Source organism: Mobula birostris, chromosome 27, assembly GCF_030028105.1.
Source record: "Mobula birostris isolate sMobBir1 chromosome 27, sMobBir1.hap1, whole genome shotgun sequence".
Taxonomy (NCBI): domain Eukaryota; kingdom Metazoa; phylum Chordata; class Chondrichthyes; order Myliobatiformes; family Myliobatidae; genus Mobula; species Mobula birostris.
In genome coordinates, this window is record NC_092396.1 from 12,848,247 (window position 1) to 12,870,592 (window position 22,346).

The 22,346-nt window shown below is 39.5% G+C and overlaps 1 protein-coding gene across 2 annotated transcripts in view; it reads left to right on the forward strand.

Annotated features, from left to right (window-relative positions):
• The window catches only part of prdm16 (PR domain containing 16), a 751,999-nt gene that overhangs the window by 227,630 nt on the left and 502,023 nt on the right, over nucleotides 1-22,346 (forward strand). For both annotated transcript variants that reach the window (XM_072245465.1, XM_072245466.1), the window contains exon 2: nucleotides 4,782-5,131. In XM_072245465.1, the coding sequence (XP_072101566.1) occupies nucleotides 4,782-5,131 (350 nt within the window). The remainder of the gene's footprint in view (nucleotides 1-4,781; nucleotides 5,132-22,346) is intronic.

Genomic DNA, 22,346 nt, shown 5'->3' on the forward strand with positions numbered 1-22,346 from the left:
AATATCACTGAATCAGTGGGAGCCCTGGGCTTGTTTCCCTGCAACAAGACGGTCCCATCGAGGGGTGATGGGAGACAGCGACACTCGAAGAGGGTTCCTTGTGTCCAGTCTATTCCGCAATTTAGTTTTCATTGCATTCATTGCAGAAAAGCCCGCTTCGCAGAGATACGATGTCGGAAATGGAAGCAACGTTTTCAGTGCTTTCATGGCTATCTGAGGATATTCAGCCTTGACTTTGATCCAGAATGCCGGCAGAGATGTTATGTCAAACATACTTTTCAGCCCACCGTCATTTGCAGACTCGAGGAGTTGATCTTCTTCCCGCGCTGACATGGATGACGCGTGGGTAATGACCTCGTTTGCGTAATGACCTCGCATGCGTTCAAGTTCCAACAGTGGGCGTAACAGGGAATGAGGAAAGGTGCAGCTGACTGGTATCGTTTCATATCGCCAAATCATATTGTTTCCTCACGGCCAAGTAGCACATGTTTTGCGGCCCGGTGGTTGGGGACCACTGATCTTGAGGGATGCACTTTGCTTCCCAACTCTTGCTTCACTGATTCTGCTCTCCTGTTGTCCTGCCATTCCAGTCTATATCTTCTCTGGGCCTCTGACTCACTGACTCCCCTTTCTTGTCTATTCTTTTTCCAGCTCAGGGATTTGCTCTGATTAAGAGTATGTGAAGTGCCAAAGAGAGTTTTTCAGTGTTTAATGGCAGCACGATTTGGTGTGAGCATTCCCACCCTACAGTAATTTAAAATGTGGTTTTAATTTGGTGCAAATGTGTTTCTCCATTAACTGGAGAATTGTTCTTTGACTCATCTCTCTCCACAAGAAAGGTCTGAATTGAGCTTTGTTTGTCGTATTCAAGAACATGTACTCTCATCCTCAGAGAGCTGAGCAGATTCCAGAAAATCATTTGTTAAAAGTGAAAGTCAAAACTCAGTGGAATATTTGGAATTATATCATGTTATGATTCAGAAAAATAGTGACATTTGAGGATCATTATCAATGGTTTCATCCAGAAAGACATTTGGAATTTTAAAAAAAACTGTAGGTGGGGCAGGACAGAGAAGGCACAGACTTTACTCGGAAAAGCAAGAAGGACTTCTTTGCAAGATTTGGAGGAAAGGCAGGTATGGAATATATTAGTTTGAATGAGTAAGAAATGGAATGCAGAATCTGGAGAGTAGACACGAAGCAGCTCTTTCAGCAGGACAATGAACTCATGATGATCATTTCCACAGTATTTTTCACTGTCTTTTTACACAACTTAATTATATGTATATAATTGTAACTTATAGTTTTTATTATGATGTATTGGGGCAGCACTATAGTGTAGTAATTAGCATAATGCTTTCCAATACAAGCGACCTGGGTTCAATTCCCGCCGCTCCCTGTAAGGATTTTATACGTTCTCCCCATGACTGTGTGGGTTTCCTCTGGGAGCTTCAGTTTCCTCCCACAGTCCAATGACATACTAGTTGGTAGGCTAATTGGTTATTATTGATTGTCTCATGATTAGGCTAGCATTAAAACAATCTGGGGATTGCTGGGTGGCGTGGCTCAAAGGACCAGAAGGGCCTACTCCAAGTTGTATCTCAATGAATGTACTGCTGCCACAAAACGACATATTTCATGACATATTCCGGTGATCTTAAAGCTGATTCTGATTTAGCTGAGGATTAAGAAGGAGAATGTGGAAGAAGTCAGGATAGGAGAGGTCTGGATGAAGTTCCAGTGATTTGGATCCAGAGATATAAAGCACGTGAGGCAAAGAGATAAATAAGGCTTTATTAGACTGATAAGATGCAGAATGGTTCCAAAAAGATTATTATTAAAAATAAGTCATAGAAACAGGCCCTTCAGCCCAACCCCTCAGTACCAATTGTGTTGCCTAGTGAACTACTCCCATCTGCTGTGTTTGTTATTGAGGGAGAGTGCAGAGCACACCAGAATGCCAGGATGCAGGATACCCAACTGAATTTTATTGGTAACCCTGCTTGTACAGTATGTGAACTCTTCCCATGTGGGAATATCTAACTGAGCGGCATAGGAGGAACACTATTAACTACCACAACATCATCTGCCCACCTTTGGCCCATAGCCCACTGAACCACTCCATCCATGTACTTATTTTAGACGCCTTTTAACTGTAACGTGCCCACCTCAGCCGCTCCTTCTGGCAGTTCATTTCAAATATGCGCTACTACTTTGCATGAAGAAATTGCTCCTGATCTCACCCCGATCTTAAAATTATGCCCTTTTGTTTTTAGCACATCCTCCCTGCGGGAAAAATTACGTGCTTTCGCTTTCACCCTGTCCGTGCCACTCATGATCTTGTATACCTCTATCACATCACCCCTCAGTCTCCTACATTCTGGGGAATAAAGTGCATTGGAGAGGTTGCATAGGAGTATGGAATAAAATCAGATGGGGTTCGGGGCATTGTGGCTTGTAGAGGATTAACGGAGATCTCTAGAAAGATTTGCACCAAAGAACAAGATATCAAGAGATGATCAGCATTGAAGAGGAATTCCGGTAAGATAGAAAAAAATCCATTTTTTTAGCAGTTCTGAAACTTGTGTTATAAAAGGATAAAAATACAAATGATGCCTTTGGGATGAAAATAGTACCAGTCTGCATAATGGGAGCTCGGACAGGAAAAGGTAATCAAAACAGGGGGAAAACCACATTTCATCATGGACAAAAATGGCTTGTGCAAAGGGATCTCGATTAAAAGGCCAATTGAATGAATCCACTGCAGTCAGCAGACTTGGCACATTACAGAAACAGACTGATGAAACAGTGATTGCAGCCACAGATAATTGCTGCCTATTAGTGGATGATTGCAGTTTGTGTTTAGATTGAGGGCATACAAATTACATGACACTGGCTGACTCTGTGAGCTCCTTTTCCAGTGGTCTATTCTTTCCTAAAAGAAATGTTTCTGTGGCTTAACTTCAAATTAGCTTTCTTCAAATTTGCAGTGATACACCAGGCCGATCAGAGATCTCTAAATGTCTAAAAACTGAAACACCTTCTTTGCAGAGCTTGCAAAGGCACGCGTCAATTTTTGGCATATCTTGCACTCATCCCTTCTTCATTAATGGTACTAGAATGTTTGACAATGGGCCTTTAAATCTTTGCAACGTCCTGTATTTAACTCAAAAGGTGAGTGCATTATCTAGCATGCACTACAGATGTCCTAGAGGACCAATTCATCCACTCCCTGGTTTTCCTCAATGGTTTCAGCAGAGATGATCTGAAGAGTTCTTTCAATTGATCCAATGCCTTGGAACAGCAAATAAAAAGAAACCTGATTTCCAATTTCCTTTAGAGATTACAAAATCTAATCATTATTATGGAAGACTTGGGAAGCAGAAGATTAAAGAGGGTTGTTACAAGGCGAAAAGCATGACACTAAAGGGCTCACCAAGGCAAAGAAGTAATACATCATTTATCAGACCTGGCAAGATCATGAGACAGTGATGAGAGGGAGACTGGGCCAGAAACTTATAAACAGAAACAAGGTGTCAAGTTTCAGGAATGTTTATGGAAGAGAGTCGAGCAGAGTGAGAACAAGAATAGACTTCATTTTTAGTGACTTCCACAATCAATCCACTAGCTAGAGTTCTGTAAATAAAATCATTCAGATCGTCTATGGCTGTGGTGAATATCTTAGATGAATTCAAGCTGTTTATAGTAAATATAGTAGGTCAAGTATTATTTGCCCCGTACAATCCAATTCTCAAAAATCCTCAACGTGCCAGTTTTCCCACAGATCCCTATGTTTTGTGAAAGCTGAACCAAGTTAGAATTGATGGTATATTTTTAAATTTATTTTTTTTAAGATACTGCGCAAATAGGCCTTCTGGCCCTTTGAGCCACGCCACCTATCAATCCCCCAATTTAATCCTAACCTAATCACAGAACAATTTACAATAACATTTTTCTCATTGTTACCATCAGGCCGGAGGTACAGAAGCTTGAAGGCACACACTAAGTGATTCAGAAACAGCTTCTCCCCCTCTGCCATCTGATTCCTAAATGGACATCGAACCTATGAACAAAACCTCACTTTTAAAATATATATTATTTCTGTTTTTGCACAATTTTTAATCTACTCAATATACAGATACTGCAATTTATTTATTTTTCTTCTTCTATATTATATATTACATTGAACTGCTGCTGCTAAGTTAACAAATTTCACGACACATGCCAGTGATAATAAACCTGCTTCAGATTCTGACCTACCAACCCGCGCAGTCACAGGGAGAACGTACAACCTCCTTACAGTCAGTGACGGGAATTGAACCCCAGTTGCTAGTACTGTAAAGCATTCTGCTAACCACTACGGTACTGTACCACACTATAATAATGTGAAAATTCTAGTCTCATGGAATATTATACAGATCATATGGTAAAATGTACCAAGATGCTTCACAACCATGTTAAAAAATACTTGGAAACATTTCTAAAATCTTGGTCAAGGAGAGGTTGTTGGAATTATAGAGAAAAAGAAGTTTGGGAGGGAATATCAAATCATAGGCCTTGTAAAAGAAAGGCGTTGTCACATATAGTACAAAGGGAAAGAAGGATGAAGAAGAAAACAGTTTAGGGAAAATGCAGAGATCTTGGGGTCTGGGGCTCTTGGCAGTTGCAGAACCTGGAGGAAAGAGAACAGAAAGGATCTAAACTATCGTAGTTTTGTTGTAAAACTTGTATTGTAGCAAGTTGCTTCATTTTATTCTTTTGTTTCTTAACCTTCTGAATAGGTGACAGTGAAGTGGTTGATAATATGTATGAGACGGATCCAGAGCCACCGGCTGGAGAGAGTGGAGGAGACGAAACAGAAGACAGCATCATGTCCCCGATTCCCGTGGGTCCACCATCTCCACTTCCCACCAGCAATGAATTCACCCCTAAAGAAGGATCCCCATATGAAGCCCCTGTCTACATTCCTGAAGATATTCCAATCCCGCCTGACTTTGAGCTAAGGGAGTCTTCAATTCCTGGAGCTGGATTAGGGATATGGGCCAAGAAGAAGCACGAAGTGGGAGAGAAATTTGGTCCTTATGCTGGAGTTCAGAGGGTAACACTGAAGGATCCAAACTTTGGATGGGAGGTGAGTCACAAAATAATGCATTTATTATTGCTTCTGCTTAATTGGACTTTGCAGTATTATTCAGATTTATGATTATTTTACTCTGGCAATTTGCCACAAGCAGCATCATAGCCATTTTCTCACAGTGTTTAATATGTATAAAGTGAAGTTTATACCTCTGAAGGGGTATAGTCCTCAATTTTCTTTGTTTTATGACTCATGGAGACAAAATTTGGGCCAGAGATGCACAACAGGGAAAAAAAGGAAACAGGGAACGTATTGAGTATAAAGTGAGATTCCCTTGTTTCATTTAATAGATTCTCTTGGTAATATGGAAGATGGAAAAGCTTAGAATAAGCATTCACTTGAGCATAATCTTTTGCATCTTTCAAGCCAGAAGATGCATCATACATCTGTTCTGGTGCACTGGCCAAATAAGGCAGACAAAGGAGTCGAGGAAATGTATTTTATAAAGAGACCCATTCATCCGTCATAAAATATTCTTGGTGAATAGGTCTTCAGTGGACAAACATGATAGCATCCTTCTGTAAATTACGTGTCCTAGAATTTTTCACATGGTAACTTTTAAAACGTCTTAGATGTTTGAAGTTAATTGTAATATACCGTATAAGCAATTTTTCAAAAGTATTTCATGGTTTTCTGAATTTGTATTGCTGCAACTCTGAGAACTCAGACCACACTTGGGTCAATACTATGCTTTCGCTTTGATGTACTGATTGGCAATTGCGACTGGTTTGGAGTAAGGTCTGTCAATTAGGTTCCATTGCAGAGATGTTAACATGACTGGATATTAGTTCCATTTATACTGAATCCTGGACATTGTTCATTATAGTTCGAGAAACCACTGCTTTGTTACAAGTTTCATGCCTTGCTTTGAACAATCTTAATTTTGCTGGTGACGTACCACTCTGAAATGTAACGGAAATATTGCCTTAAGGAGAACCCAATGTATGTTTTGTTGATGATATTTTGCTATTCCCAGGAATTATCCAATGATTAAGAGAAACCTGGAGGAAATAAATAGTTAATTTGTGGAAGACATACCTAAGTGTAAACTTGGAAATCCCTTTGGCATTGCTCCTAGTGAGTTAAATGAACTTTTACTTTGTAACAAGGGGGCTTTCAGCAATGTGTGATATTGACAGTGTTACAGGTTATAAGCATGACATATGCTGACTGTATGCAAGATTCATCATACATTATGCACATATAATATATCCATGAACTTAGTCAACCACATAGAACAGACAAGGAATACCAGAATGGTGAAGCAGTTGTTTGATTTTAACGTGGTCCTTGATCTTATGTGGCACAACCTGCTTCATGACCTCAGTTCACTATTGATCTCATTGAACAGAAGGCATTTTCTAGATATACTCCTTGCTCAACCTGAAGGACAAAATTCTAAGATACTCACAAAAGTAGTCCTCTAATTTTGCAGAAGAGAACTGCAAGATATTTACCCAGTTCGAACTTAATTAGGATTTTGTGTCAACATCAGTATTCGGATCCAATCTATGGTTTTTAGCAGTTTCCTTGTTTCTGTCCATGATCTAGTCATAATGTCCGATACTTGTCAATATGATAGCATACTTACCCGTTTCAGAGAACAGCGATCGAAAAAGATTTTATAAAGTAATTGTGTACCCGTACTCTGTTACACAATGTTAAAATTGTTTTCAAATCAACAAGAAGAATGACAATTGCCAGACTATTCAATAGCAGTGATATAGCATGGCTGAAGATCGCGCACCATTGTCCTGTTCAGAGTTTGATCACATCTGATGGAAGATGAAAGCTGCCTGATTACTTGTGGGATGCTGCATTAATCCTCCTGTGCCAAAAGTGCATTTGTGACCCAATTACAATTGCAAACCAAATGCCAAATATCAGAAGGGATCAAGCTAAACTTGTGTAATAGCTGCCATTTTGATCAAGGAAGTGCAGAGCAAAACTATTTCTTGACGCTCTTCATACGGGACTACCCTAATGTCAGGGCTACCTCCGCAATCACCATTTTATTAGGAGAAAACTAATGTGCGTTTCACGTTTATATGAATGTTGCTGTGTGTCAGTCTTCGTTATTTGTTAGTCTATGTCCACTTCACTCTGGCCTTTCCATTCCTTTCTATAACCCACTCAGAGTTACTATTTTTTTGTTAACGATCATGGACATAAATTTCTTGACATCTGTTCTCTGAAGTTCACTTTATTCCTGACTGTTCCTTGGATGTGTAATATCTTTGATCTAGTGCGCTGCTGGAGAGACGTGACTGAGCCCCCCTTACAGTAGATCTTATGACCTGTGAGGGCAGGGTCCTCCAGGATTCTAATACCAACAGCACACTTTGAATGTAAAATTGCCATGGCACTAGGTCTAGAACCATAGAGGGGGATGGAAGCTCACGGCCTCCGGGAACAGGAAGCTCCAAGGATTAATTTAGACCCATTCTACCAAGACAGACAATTTAATCTATTGGATGAATAGCTCCAGGCCTTATCCATTCTCTGTCTATTTTTCACAGACATAAGTGTGTTATATCAGAAATTGTCTATTTAAAAGCCATTAAGTGGGTCTTATAAGCAACATAACATTACAATCATATTACTCAAGTGCCTAAATGAGACTGTCATTTGCTCTGTAAGTTCAAGTGAAGCTGCAGAATGTTGTCACCTCTGTAGTTAATAGATTGGATGTACGTTCATTTAAATTAAAAATTCTGACATCCATTCTCTTGTACATCTTAAAAGGGTTTTCAACAACAAATGGCTTTGTTTTACAATTCAAAATAAAGATCTATTTTGCACTAAGAGGTGTTACTTCCATTGGAAAAAGGGACTGAATTTCAGAAATCAAAATCAGGCTTAATATCACTGGCATAGGTTGTGAAATTTGTTGTTATACAGCAGCAGTACATTAGTTAAAAATAATAATAGTTTAAAAAACTGTAAATTACAGAAAGATGTGTATATATGTTTTAAAAGTTAAATTTTATAATTGAGGTAGTGTTCATGGGTTCAATGTCCACTCAGAAATCAGACGGCAGAGGGGAAAAAGCTGTTCTTGAATTATTGAGTGTGACCGTTCAGCCTCCCTTACCTCCTCCCTGATGGTAGCAATGAGAAGAGGGTGTGGTCCTGGTGATTGGGGGGGGGGGGGCCTTAATGATGGATGTTGCCTGTTTGAGGCATCGTTCTTTGAAGATGTCTTAGATGCTGGGGAGGTGAGTGCCCATAATGTTGCTGACTAAGTTTACAACTCTCTGCAGCTTATTTCGATCCTGTGCAGTGGCCCTCCCCGCCTCCATACCAGACAGTGATGCAGCCAGCTAGAATGTTCTCCACAGTACATCTGTAGAAATTTGCAAGTGTCTTTGGTGACATACCAGCGCAGAGTTTCTTCCTTTTCTCAGATGGCGGCATTGCTGGTGAGGCCCAATCTTTTTTGCCCATTCTTTTTTTTATCAAAGTCAGCAGCAGCCTCTGGAAAATCCATGTTCATCTCATCCAACTGAAAAAAAACTTTAAAGTTCTTATTATTGGATCAGGACAGTTTAATTCTGAAAAGGCATAACAATGGTTTAAAAAGTAAATGTTGTAGAATAGGGAATGGAAAGTGAACAGAAAAAGACATAAGAAATTTCACTGTGGAGCTTAATTGTTTCAACAAGTGCAAAATATATAATTGAACATCTTATGACATCAGGGTGTCAACTTAAATCAGGATTTACTGCATGTCAAGAAGTCTATTTAGGATCCTATATGCTTGTGCATATGGGCCTTCCCAGGCTCGGGAGGCCTGCTTTGCCACACCTGAAATATTATCATCTTACCAGATTCCCAATCTGTTTCATTTAGATGTTTTTGTTAAAAACATATCACCCAAATGGGTGCTGTCACTTGCACCCCCCCCCCCACACAACCCCAAGTGCAGTTGAATCCCAGTCCCCCATAACCCAACCCAAGAACAACTCTGGGCCCTCTCCTTCAAGAAGCCAATTGTAACTCCTTTTCGGACTGATCATCAGTGTCTTGGTATCCTTCTGATTGATGTTTTTAACCTATCCCAATCTTGCTCCCACCTCCTCCACACCTCTTCCTTCCCAACACAACCTTACACCCTCCACCTTTCCATGACAAACAATCTGGCCCACAACAGACCTGCTTCCCTCCATTTAGCACAGCAGGAGAAGGAAAGTCATTTTAACGTGTGTGCCTCAAGCCCACTGAGCAGAATTGGTCACCATAGAAAGCACATACTTGTAATTGTCCAATGATTGATCTCTTCTGGTTGCAGAAACACCTTCAAATGGCATCTAAACAAATTTCTCCTCAGGCTGTGGAAAGATTTCAAATTAATTAATTCAAAGTCTGTTGAAATATGTGTTGCCAAAATGAAAAGTGACTGAGGCAGAAACTATTGCATCTCTTCAGGGTTGTTTGTAAAAAATTATCAAATCGATGAAGAAGTTGAGTTATGGAATAGAGCTGACCAATGAAATTGGATTTGGATTGCTCTATCCAAGAGGCATTACCAATATGATTAATGCTTTCTTTATGCAAATATCAATTTTCCTGTGGCATCATTGCTGAATATCAGGATTACCATTGCTTTTTCTAGTTCTAACTGTGTAGTTGCCAAGGGTAGCTGGTGGGATCACTGCATAAGTTCTGGAATCTACCTTGTCTTAAGATAGATCTTTGACACTCTTCTAATTATCATTAATAACTTATATCTCCACAACAAAAGTTTTCAGGGACACTATTTTGGTGACTGATTTTCATTTTGGAACATTTTGGATAAAAATTTAGGTCTGAAGCTACAACTGTGCTGTTCTTGGATGGAGTGAATTGACCTGTTCTCACCAGAGCAAGACGAGGACAGAAATAATAGCTCCTTCTCATCCCTTCTTTCTCTTCCTCGGGTGTCTAACAGGACAAGACCAGGCCTCTAATGTAAAATAAGTTTTTTTTCTGCAACAGCTCCATTAGAAATGTCACAGTCTGTCAGGAAACTGATCCATTGTGATATAGGAAATGCATAAAAATTTATTTGCCTATCACTTTAAGTAATGATAAAGAATGATCAGCAGGTTACTATTTCAAGATGAGAACTAGAATCCTACAGAAGTTTCTGGTTTTTCCTTTCTGTAGATAGACGAGGCTTCAATCATGGTTGAATACTAAACCATAATGGTAATAGAAAGTAAAGACTAACCAAAGACCTATCCAAAACATATAAAACTCAAAAAGAGCTTTAAATCACGAACACAAGAAAAATCTGCAGATTCTGGAAATCCAAAGCAACACGCACAAAATGCTAGAAGAACTCAGCAGGCCAGGCAGCTAACTCTTTTCCATAGATGCTGCCTGATCTGCTGAGTTCCTCCAGCACTTTGTGTGTGTTGCCTCAAAAGGAGCTTGACAGGGTAAATGTAGAGATGGTGCTTCCATTGAAAGGGTACCTACATTCAGGGGTCTTGGCCTCGATATAAAAACGATAGCTATTCAGAAATTTGACCCAAAGATTTGTAATCGTTTCAAATCATTTAATTCTCCATCTAAGTAAGTTGTAGAAGGTCATTCATTGAGGGTATCAAGGCAGAGTTTGGGGTCAGTAGAAAAAAAGAGCAATGAGATAAAAATCAACCTTAATCTTTCTGAATGCAGATGAGGTAGAAGGAGTGGAATAGATTATTCTTGCTTATATTCCTTAAGTTCTTAAAGCAGAAAGGAATATAGTGCAGATGCTAGAAATCTGTAAAACCACAACTAAGTTCCAATGAAGGGATGAAAGGGTAAGAGAATTCGGAATTTTTACTTCACACAAGTGTGATCACTGCAGGAATAGAGACGATTTACATGAATGCTTTTGGCTCAAGGTCTTAGAACACAGAACAACACAGTGCAGTACAGGACCTTCAACCAACCTTCTGTCCTTGGATTCACTTTACACCGCATGCTGTCGGAGCAGTGCTACCAGGATAATCAAGGACACGACCCACCCAGCCAACACACTTTTCATCCCTCTTCCCTCCGGGAGAAGGCTCAGGAGCTTGAAGACTCGTACGGCCAGATTTGGGAACAGCTTCTTTCCAACTGTGATAAGACTGCTGAACGGATCCTGACCCGGATCTGGGCCGTACCCTCCAAATATCCAGACCTGCCTCTTGATTTTTTTGTACAACCTTACTTTCCATTTTTCTATTTTCTATTTTTGATTTATAATTTAATTTTTTAATATTTACTAATTTTTACTATTTTAAATATTTTTAATATTTAATATTTGTAATCCAGGGAGCAGAAAGCGCAGAATCAAATATCGCTGTGATGATTGTACGTTCTAGTATCAATTGTTTGGCAACATTAAAGTATAAAGTACCTAATCATTGTCTTTGCTGGCTGGAAGACTGAAGGTTGGCCAAGATCTCCTGCCTCTATGGAAATATAATATCTGGAATTATTTAGGTTAGTTGGATGGGCTGATGTTTTTACGCTTCAATGCACCAACTTGTGTAACTTAATCTATTTTATTTTTTGATATGAATAATAAGCCAGTGACTGCCTATATTCTACGAACAGCAAGTGTTCCCTCCTACATCCCCTTGAAGGTACTTCTGAACCAATATCATCGTCAGATCTACAACCAATCTCAAGAATTGATAGTAGAATGGAACTTGGTGCACTAACCTTTGTCCCAGTCTGAATTATTTATTTACTTATTGAGATACAGTGTGGAATATACCCTTCCAGCCCTTCAAGCTAGGCTGTCCAGCAATACCCCAATTTAATCCTAGCTTAACTACGGGACAATTTACATTGACCAATTAACTTACCAACCAGTAGGTCTTTGGACTGTGGAAGGAATCCGGAACACCCAGAGGAAACCCACGTGGTCACATGGAGAACGTACAAATGCCTTTCAGGCAGTGGCGGGAATTGAACTTGGGTCGACTAAACTGTAAAGTGTTGTGCTAACCATTGCATTACCGTGCCGCCCATCTTCTCCTAAACAATCCCTGCTCTTCGAGAAATCCAGAACGTGTGCAAGCTGAAATTTTGCTGTGGGGCGCAGTCAAAACAAATTTATTTGATTAAATGCACAACTTGAACTTGCTCCATTGCCCAGTGTAGAAATGACCAAAAAGCAAACAGAATTTGATTCATGAGCTACATTTGAAGTCTGCTGTTATAGCAGTAGAAATACCACAAGAAATGCCCTTAGTGCAGTGTGGTTGAGGAGAGAGGATATAAAGTCAGTCAGGGTATCTGTTCTTGCTTCCTTTTCTCTGATCATTAAAAAACATATCATTTATGGAATACATGTGATGCTGACAAAAACATTACTAATTGGCCATTGCCAGCTATCCTAGATGGCCGTAGCCCTTTTTGTTTGTAACACAAATTGATGAAATTAAACAGTTTGCTAGCCACTTCAGGAGACGGAGAAGGAACAACCTCTTTGATAAAGGATGTTTTTATTCTTTCCAGGATGTGGGCATCACTGTCAGAGGCAACATTTAATGCCCCTTTCCAGTTCCTCGAATAGGTGAGCCACATTCTTAAACTACCGCAACCCTGATGTGAAGTTAGAATAGATAAAATAGAACTTTGTCATTGCTCAAGACTACGAGAATCCAGTGCTACTTCAGTCCGTGCAAACCAGATATGTGCAATGCATGCAGTATGGCTTAATTAAACAAAACAATTCCCACTTTTATATGCAACTAGTGACTTTGATAGTCCTTGACACTCAAAGGCCATTGGCAAGCCACGATGTAGCATTATTCAGCTGCACAACAGCCCTCGAGAAGAAGCTGTTTTTCAGACTTACTGTCTTGGCTGAGATGTTTCTGTATCTCCTACCAATACTCTAATAGTGAGCAATAATTCCACAGACTGTGTGGTATATTAGCCCGTTTCACTTACATATTATTGAGGTTTCTTTTTTTAAAGGTCATTAATAAATCAATTGAATTTTAAAAACAATCCAGCAACCTCCGTCCTGACGAAGGGTTTCGGCCTGAAACGTCAACTGTACCTCTTCCTAGAGATGCTGCCTGGCCTGCTGCGTTCACCAGCAACTTTGATGTGTGTTGCTTGAATTTTCAGCATCTGCAGAATTCCTGTTGTCAGCAACCTTATGGATGTTTTTAGCGTAATAGGATTATGGAGGCATACAGCACAGAAACTGGCCCAATGGCCCAACACATCCATACTGACCAGGGTATTTTCCTGTGACAGTTCCATTTGTCTGCATTTACCATATATTCTTCTGAACATTTCCTAATTATATATCTGCCCAATGGCTTTTAAGCATTTAATTGTACCTGCCTCTACTGTTCCGTAAATTTCCTATCCTTCTTGTGGAAAAACTCTCCTCACAGATCCCCTTTAATTTTTCCTTTCATTTCACTTATACTTGTGCTTTTTTAGCCTCCCCTACCCTGGGAAAGAAACTATGACTATCTACCATATCTGTGGCCCTCGTGATTTTATAAATGTCCATCACGTCACTCACCAGCCATCCTTCCTTTATATCAGCCAGTCTCCACTTTAGGGCAAACTAATCAGTTCACATTTTCTCAAATTAAATTCCATCTGCCCTTTCTTGGCCCACTTATTTCAGTTGATTTAGAACCAATCATATTCTTGGACAACCTTCCTCACTGTCTGCCACATCACCAATTTTGGTGAGATCTCCTGTCGCTCCACCTAGAGATACGTATACTGATCCTTAAGAGGGCCTGTTCTTTCCCTAGTTATCCCTTTCTTCTTCTTCTACCCTTAGCTCCCAGTGAAACATAGGCTATTCATGATCTCTGTCGTCCAAAGTCGATGACGTGGTTAGAGTTCATTAGTGTTTCTGTAGTCCAGTGTATCCACTGTACAGGGATTGACCTCTACAGCTTCACCAGAGACCTGTTGGTCAGCCTTACCTGTTTCCACCTCTCACGTAGGGTTGGATTTTGAAAGGCAGTTATCCCTTTACTTTTAATATATTTACAGTATCTGCTAGGATTCTCCTTTACCTTTTCTATCCAGGATATCTCAGGTCCCCTTTTTGCCCTCTTAAGTTCCTTCTTACTTCTTTACTGGTGTTTTATTTTCTTTCCCACATGTCACCTGCCAAAGTCTGACTCAAATTCACATTTTCTGAGATGCTATCACATTGGGAATTATACTGAGGTACTGAGAGTTTAAGAGTGCTGTCAACAATTTTGATCAAAATATTGGGCTATAAAAATGCAGAGAATGTAATGAAATATAGAAAAAAATGCAGGTATAAATGTAGAGAAAATAAATTGAAAAATGTGGGGATTTAGGGAGCGAGCTCTGGAGAGAAAATTGGTTTGGAATGACAAAAATGGAAGAGCGTTGAAGACAGGAGAGAGAAAATGGATGCCAGGTTCATTTGCCAGGTTTCTTTCAGAGACCATTTTCCAAATGTAACTCTAGAAGGGTAAATATACACGAAGCAGCACTGAAATATGAGCTAGTGCCTTCTCATGAAAGGAAAGACAAAGTTGCAGAAAAGAAAAGTGCAAACAAAATCTTTTGGATGCACAGCCTCAGCGAGACTTCTTTCTGGTTTATATATTCTATCAGACACCATTGTTCACTGACAGCACTTTGAGAGGCAAGCTGATAAAAGTCTGGCTCTATCTTCAGACTTTCAGGACACCTCTGTGACATATAACATAATAAAAGATAATCTGCAAATTTAAATTGAAGGACACCTTGGAGTGAGGGAGCAAGGTCCAGATTCTCTATTGAAAAGGATCCTAATATTGATTTTCCTTTGCCTTTGATAGCTTTGTGTTGAAAGAGTTGGGCAGGATTAAACAGCCACACCTCAAAGCAAAATAACTATTCTGCTGGTTCCCATGACTAATCAATTGACCTTCACCGCCTTGCTAACACCAAGGTTTAACTCTAACCTGTTCTCAGTATATCTGGGGACCCTGTTATCGGATGATACCTGATTCAGAGGTTATCACAAGAAGATACAGGTGCTGTCTCATCGACAGGCAAGGCCAACAGAGAGACAGATACCTTTCCCAAAAGTAAGATATAAAAAGCAGCTCAAAGTGGGATTTATGTTAATGTAAAACCAATTTAAACCAGCGGATTTAACAAACACAGAGAGTTCCTCAGTTTGATTTATTAGTAAGCCCACAGCTCATTATGATACAGAGCCAAATAAACCAGAAAGACATCAGATTTGATTCCTAGTTTCTGTTTAGTTTGCTGATCTCAGTTGAGAGGGTCCAGGGATAGCACAACAATTTTTAAGTTTCTCTAAACAAGTGATTCCCCACCTAAGGTTCACGGACCCCTTGTTTAATGGCAATAGTCCATGGCATAAAATGGTTGGGTAGCCCCCCACACTAAACAAAAGAGAATAGAAAATAACTCAGACCAGGTTTTTGTTCCTGATTGCTGACCAATGCCCTCTGTTGCATAGTTCATCTTTGCAAACATCAGCCAATGGAAAGACAAGGTTTAGTCTTGACATTGGCTCTGCCTAGTGATCAGTCAATGTAATGCAGATCAAGGCAGCCATTTTTGTAGGTTGTTGGTCTGCAGAAGATAGTAAAGCAAAGACTAATCCTTTCTTCACTATAACTCTCACTTCAAAGTCACTGGATGAAGAAAGGAAGCCACAAGCCCATATGATATATCAGTTCGCTAAACCAGGGATAAATGCTGAAATCTGTTGTAAAAGGTTTAATTAAAAAGCAAACCAGAAGTATAAATTTTGGAAATCTGAAGTAAAAACAGGCAATGATGAAAATATTCAAAAGGGCAGACTGTATTTGAAATTGTGAGAAACTTTTCCACTTTTGATGAAAAGTCATTGAACTAAAATGTTAACTTTGTTTCTCCCTCAGTAGACGCTGACTTACCTGATAAATATTTTCAGTATTGAGTTGTTCTCCAAGCTTGGTAATTTACTTGCAAATGTTTTGTCACCATGTTGGGAGACATCATTAGTGCGCTGTCTTTACAATCATAGCGCACTGATGATATCTCCTCGTACAGCGACAAAACGTTTGCAAGTAAATTTCCAAGATCGGAGAAGAACTCATTGTAACCATCAACCACATGAGCTATATGACTTCTGAATTATTTCCAGTATTATCTGTTTTTTGTATGGAAACTTTTATGTTTCCTTATTTGAGATCTGAAAACAAAAGAAGGAAAATAATTTGGACAACTGGATTGAAAGACATCAGTAGATTTATGCATTGCATGTTCACACAGTCAATGATAACTGATCATGATAATGGTTAAGAAATTTGATGACGAACTCCCTGCTCTTCTTTGAATAGATCCACAGGATCTCGAACAATGTAGACCCTAGATTAATCATAGTTTCATTGGGAAGATAGCAAATCCGATGCTGAAATTAATGCCCATTTCAATTAAGCAAATGTTCATTTGTTCATTTTATGCTATGTCGTACGGTAAGGGTGATCACAGTCTTGACCATAATTGTTCTTGGCAAATTTTTCTACAGTAGTCATTTGCCATTATCTTCTTCTGGGCAGTGTTTTTACAAAACCGGTGACCCCAGCCATTACCAATACCCTTCGGAGATTGTCTGCCTGGTGTCAGTAGTCACGTAACCAGGACTTGTGATACGCACCAGCTGCTCATACGACCATCCACCACCTGCTTCCATGGTTTCACGTGACCCTGATCGGGGAGGCTAAGCAAGTGCTACACCTTGCCCAAGGGTGACCTGCAGGCAAGCGGAGGGAAAGAGCACCTTACACCTCCTTTGGTAGAGGCATATCTCAACTCCGCCACCCTAAAGTAAATGTAGTCCCACGTAAATATTTTATAAAATATGTTAAGAGAAGCATGTAGACCCTATCAGTTACTTCCCTTTCAATCATCCTGATTGTGTAGTGAGTTGCAATTTAAACCCAGCTTCTCTAAACCTTTATTTAAGAGTTTGCCAAGTTTCATCTGCACTGGTAATTTGTTTCAGTTGCTGCCTAGAAACCCACATTCAAAGACATGGATAAACACACAGGTGGCATATTTAATGTACTTGGATGTGTCTGACCATTCCTATTGATTCTTTGTGGGGTGTTTCCTCAGATCCTAGACACTGGAAAACCAATTATATGACTGGATAGTGAGTGTCATTAAATTGCACAGTAAGGGAAGAAAATGGAATGGTGTTTACCCTCCCTTGTGTCTACTTTCTTGTACGTATAGGTGATTACAAACAGGAAAGAAAAATGTGCATTGCTCTTCCTGTATCCAGGCTGAGAACAATTTGGAACAATCTAACTGACTGAGAATTAATTATCTTTAATTTTCTCAACTTATACCGGTGATATTAAACCTGATTCTGAATCTGATCACTCCCTTATACCGTCAGTTGCTAAGGCTCTAAGTAGTGAAATTTCTTCCTTCAACTTTTCCATCTTTCTTTCTTGCTTGACATCACTCCTTAAAAGAAACTCTTTGATCAAACATTTAGTTACTTTGGCGAATATTTCCTTACATGATGGTGTCAGTTTTGGGTTGGTATTATCATAAGAACTGCTTTAATTGTTTTTACTGCTTGGAAGGTGCCGTATAAATGAAGAACGTGTGGCTGAACTCGACTAAGCTGGGCAAGAAACTTTATCTGTGAGGCTCAGTCCTCTAACCCATCTGGGGTTTGAAGGGGGTGGAGGGGTATGACCTTGGAGGTGATTGGAGCTGGTTCTGGATTGATCATTTCCCTCATTGCATTATAAGCTGAATGGACAATGAGCCAAGCAAATCACTGAGATGTTAAACTTAATGAACATACATACTTCTCAATCATTGGACAAACTGGAGTTCACTGATTCTTTTTATCTACATTTAGCCATTTCTGATTATTTTTACCAACCTACATTGATTGAAAGACTAATAATGTTGACTTCTCAGTTACCAGTGAGTTAACAGCAGATGAGCTTTGACTGTGGCCATCAGTTTATTGAATTTCTCTCTTTGCATATCAAGCAGCCAGGGATAAGACCTCACTGAGGTGAGAAGAGCAAGAAGATTGACTGCTATGACGTCCTTAAAGTTTACAAAATTATCACAGCAAACTTTTACAGCAGAAACAGAACAACACTGGTGTAATTTCCCTCTTCCTGCTTGCTCTACAACCAATACCTAGAATGTCAGATACATGATAACATTATTTTTTCAATATTACGTCTAAAAATTTCAGATCAAATTTATGTTAATATCGATATACTGATTGGCAATTGTGACTGGTTTGAAAATCTGAGCAATACACACAAAATGCTGGAGGAACTCAGCAGGCCAGACAACATCTAGGAAAAGAGTACAGTCGACGTTTCAAACCGAAACGCTGTGTTTCAGCCCAAAACTTTGGCTGTACTCTTTTCCTAGATGCTGCCTGGCCTGCTGAGTTCCTCCAGCATTTTGTGTGTGTTGCTAGGAGTTTCAGAGCGTAGATTTTCTTCCTTAAAGTGAACTTGTGTTATTTTTAACAAAAATCCAGTGGTTTCCTGGTCACTATTCTTGATACCAAAGGCAAATTTAAAGTCTGTTGTGATCACTTAAGTTGCCCATGGATGAAATGCAGTAAAAGTTGTGATGAGCCAACGTTAGCTAAACTGCACCTTGATTCTCCAGTAATAGAGTTAAAGCTAGTATTTTAAAAAGTACTTAATGACACATCATACATGCTTATTATGATTCTGTGATTTTTATGGTATATTTACATAGGTGTGAATGACCAAAATTTCAATCTCATGATGATCCCATATTTCCATATACTGTATATTTCCTGTAGGTGCACTTGGCCCTGAAGTAGAGTAGCATTCTGGTTCTCAGTACTTAGAACTAACTGCCTCCACATGCAACATTTATTCTGTCACACCCTCTTTCTGGATTGCTATGCACGCTCACTCTTTTCAATCTCAATTTTATTGTTACTTATTGAAATATATTTATTTATGTGGAAAAGAAGTGACGCTTGAGTAGGGAAATGATTCCCAGATGTGCTCAGGAGCCATTAATAATACAGGTGATATAATTGCCTGCTAGCCTAGTTGATTATTAATAGAATTTTCAAATAATAATTGCTGAATTATTCCTGAAAATTTTACCTGAGGTTAAATCTTTTGTCAGAATGCCCGGGTCTCTATGCCAGCTATTTTTATTGTCTATGTACGTATTAACTATTTGTGGTAGTGCATTTTAAGACGGATTTTATATCTCCAAAACTTAGTAGCTGTTTAGTATTTTTCCATGTAGCAATGGCATGTGACTCAGGAACAGGGAGGATCATAACATTTAAAAACAAAAGGGCGTTAGAACCAAGTATCCCTGTGTCACAGTGTAAACCCAATGCTAGATATGCAGGAATTTATATTTGACTGCTTTGTGAGGTACATTTTAAAAGTGCACATAGTACACACATATCATAGATCAGACAACTTGATATGATTGGAGTTGTTGGACATTAAGTCCTTTGCACACCTTCTGATTTAGATAGCATTGGCATGTTAATTCTCTGCATTTTTCGCTTGCTTTGTGGTCACTAAGGGTGTCCATTGTATTATCAGAAGTGTGGTTAGCTTTTTAGAAACCTTCATTGCCTTCAATGTACTTTAACTAGTTTCCATTTAATACTTCAGAAACTTGTTTGATAGTATTATTTTAAACTCTTCCATTTTGTGCCTAGTGAATCCTTGGGGTGGAAAGGAGGGCTGAACAGTGTTGGGGCTGGAGCAGATGTCAATTCGCTTCTCAGGAGAAGGCTGATCAGTGAGTTGGTGCTAAAGACACATGAAGAATTGCAGATGCTTGAAATCTGGAACAATGCACAAAATGCTGGAGGAACTCAGTCTGTCAGGCAGCCTCTGTGGTTAAATCACGGGCACGGAACTGTTAAGGTACGGACACAGTAGAATGAAAGTAAGGCTTGAAAAGAAGAAAAGCATCATGAAATAGACTTTGCTTGAACCACTGAGTTCCTTCAGCATTTTGTGTGTTGGGAGTTCAAAGGGTTTGGTTGATTTGTGCATTGATCCCAGAATATCTACAAAGCTATGATGCCACTCTTAGAGTTCAGTTACTTTCTGTGACAAACTTTCAGCCTGCAACCTTATGGGTGAAAATTAGAGTCATTGAGTCTTTGAAAACTATAGCATGGACCGTCTAGTCCATGCCAAACTCCTTAAACTGCCTAACCCCATCGACCTGCCCCCGCACCAGAGCCCTCCATACCCCTCCCTTCTTTGTACCTATCCGAACTTCTCTTAAATGTTGAAATTGAAATTGCATCCTCCACTTGCATTGGCACTTACACCACCCTCAGAGTGAAGAAGTTTCCATCATGTTACCCTTGAGTATTTCATCTTTCACCCTAATTAGACGGGGCAAAGAGTGCTTTGTTAAGGTTTTTGTTCTTATCATGTCATTGTTTCGGGCATTGTAGAGTGGTCAACAATCCTGGTCTTCCAAGAGGCACTAGTCAAACGTTATGAATTATTGTCACAGAGGTTCTCACAATATGGATTTATACCCATATATAAGCAATAAGATTATATACCATACATAAGCCATAAGATTATATAGGAGCAGAATTGGGCCAATTGGTCCATTGTGTCTGCTCCGCTATTTCAATATGGCTGATCCATTTTCCCTCTCAGTCCCGATCTCCTGGCTTCTTCACATATCCATTCATGTCCTGACTAATCAAGAATCTATTAATCTCTGCCTTAAATATACCTGATGATCTGGCCTTACCCTCTTGCCAGAAGAAAGGTAAAACCCCAGGAATAAATTCGGAACAAAAAGAAGTCGAAGAAGATCATAAGAAATATGATGGTGAGAGAAAGAATGAGAACGTCTGCCTTCTGCTAAAATAAACATTCCAGCAGGGAAGATTACATAGCTTCAAGCACCAATGTGATAGGGCAGAATGGCTACATCCTTGAAGGAAAAGAGTACAGCCAGCATCCATTCCCTCACGGACAGTGGAGCCTTTCAGTGTCCCTCTCATCATGGGGTGTGATGAAAGTTACAAGCTGAGTATGTTAGAAAGTGTGAAAATGAAGAAAGAGCTCCTTGACCTTCATCTTTACCCCTTTCCTTTAATCCCAGCATTGGATAGATAGAAGCATCCGTTTTGTGGAGCTGCAGGGCCAGGTAGATCTTTGCAGGCTGCTGATTCAGGAAGTCTGACTCTTGACCAAGGTTCGAAGTACATTTATTATCAAAGTATGCATGCAGTATACAACCCTGAGATTTGCCTTACTGCGGACTAGCCATGAAACAAAGAAACGTCACGGAACCCTTTCAAAGAAAATATCAAACATCTAATGTGCAGAAAAGAAAGAACAAATCAAGCAAACAGCAAAAAACGAGCGAGAAACAGAATATCAAACATCAATCCACAGATGCATTGAAACAGTCCAGGAATGCATAAACTGTCTGAAGGCCATCGCCTTTCCAGCACATTCAGAAAAGATATCCTGTCCAGTTCTTCAATAAATGTAAATAATACTTTTAGGGTAAAGGCTAGCCGTTGGTACATCTAGGATCACAATCTCAATCCAATTGTCCTAATACATTAGTCATCTAAGCAATGCATGGCTTAGGTCATTAAAAGGATGCCACAGTGCCACTAGTACTGATAACATTACCCAATCGACCATCAGAAATGCTAGATAGGAAAGCTTCTTTGACGTTAGTTTGATATGTCTCAGCAATGCACATTGAACAGAACTTCACCAGAATCAGGTATATTAGATCTGACAGTATTCCGGGTTCTCAGTTTTGGATTAGTTTGTACTGGGTAAATTAGAACTTCTTTACTGGGGAATGTGGATTACATGCATTGATAGTGTTACTGTACTCAGGTAGGGATTGACAAATCCTTTGCTCGAGCATACATCTGCAAGATACTAATAGCTGTGTGTAAAACAAACTTGCTGAATTGCTCTCTTCCCTAGTACATTCCCGGGATAGCAATAAATACCCGTAAGACATTGGCAATTTCAGGAGTCAGGAGGGAACAAATTCTATACAGTTGTGGCATTGTCAAAGATAAGGCAAAGGAAATCAATGAAAAGTGGCTATCATTACTCACATTATATTATATTAAGAAAGCCGTGCTTCATTCCGGTATCTTTTTGTTAGTAAATCTGACAGGAGAAATAACAGCCACTGGTAAGGCCAT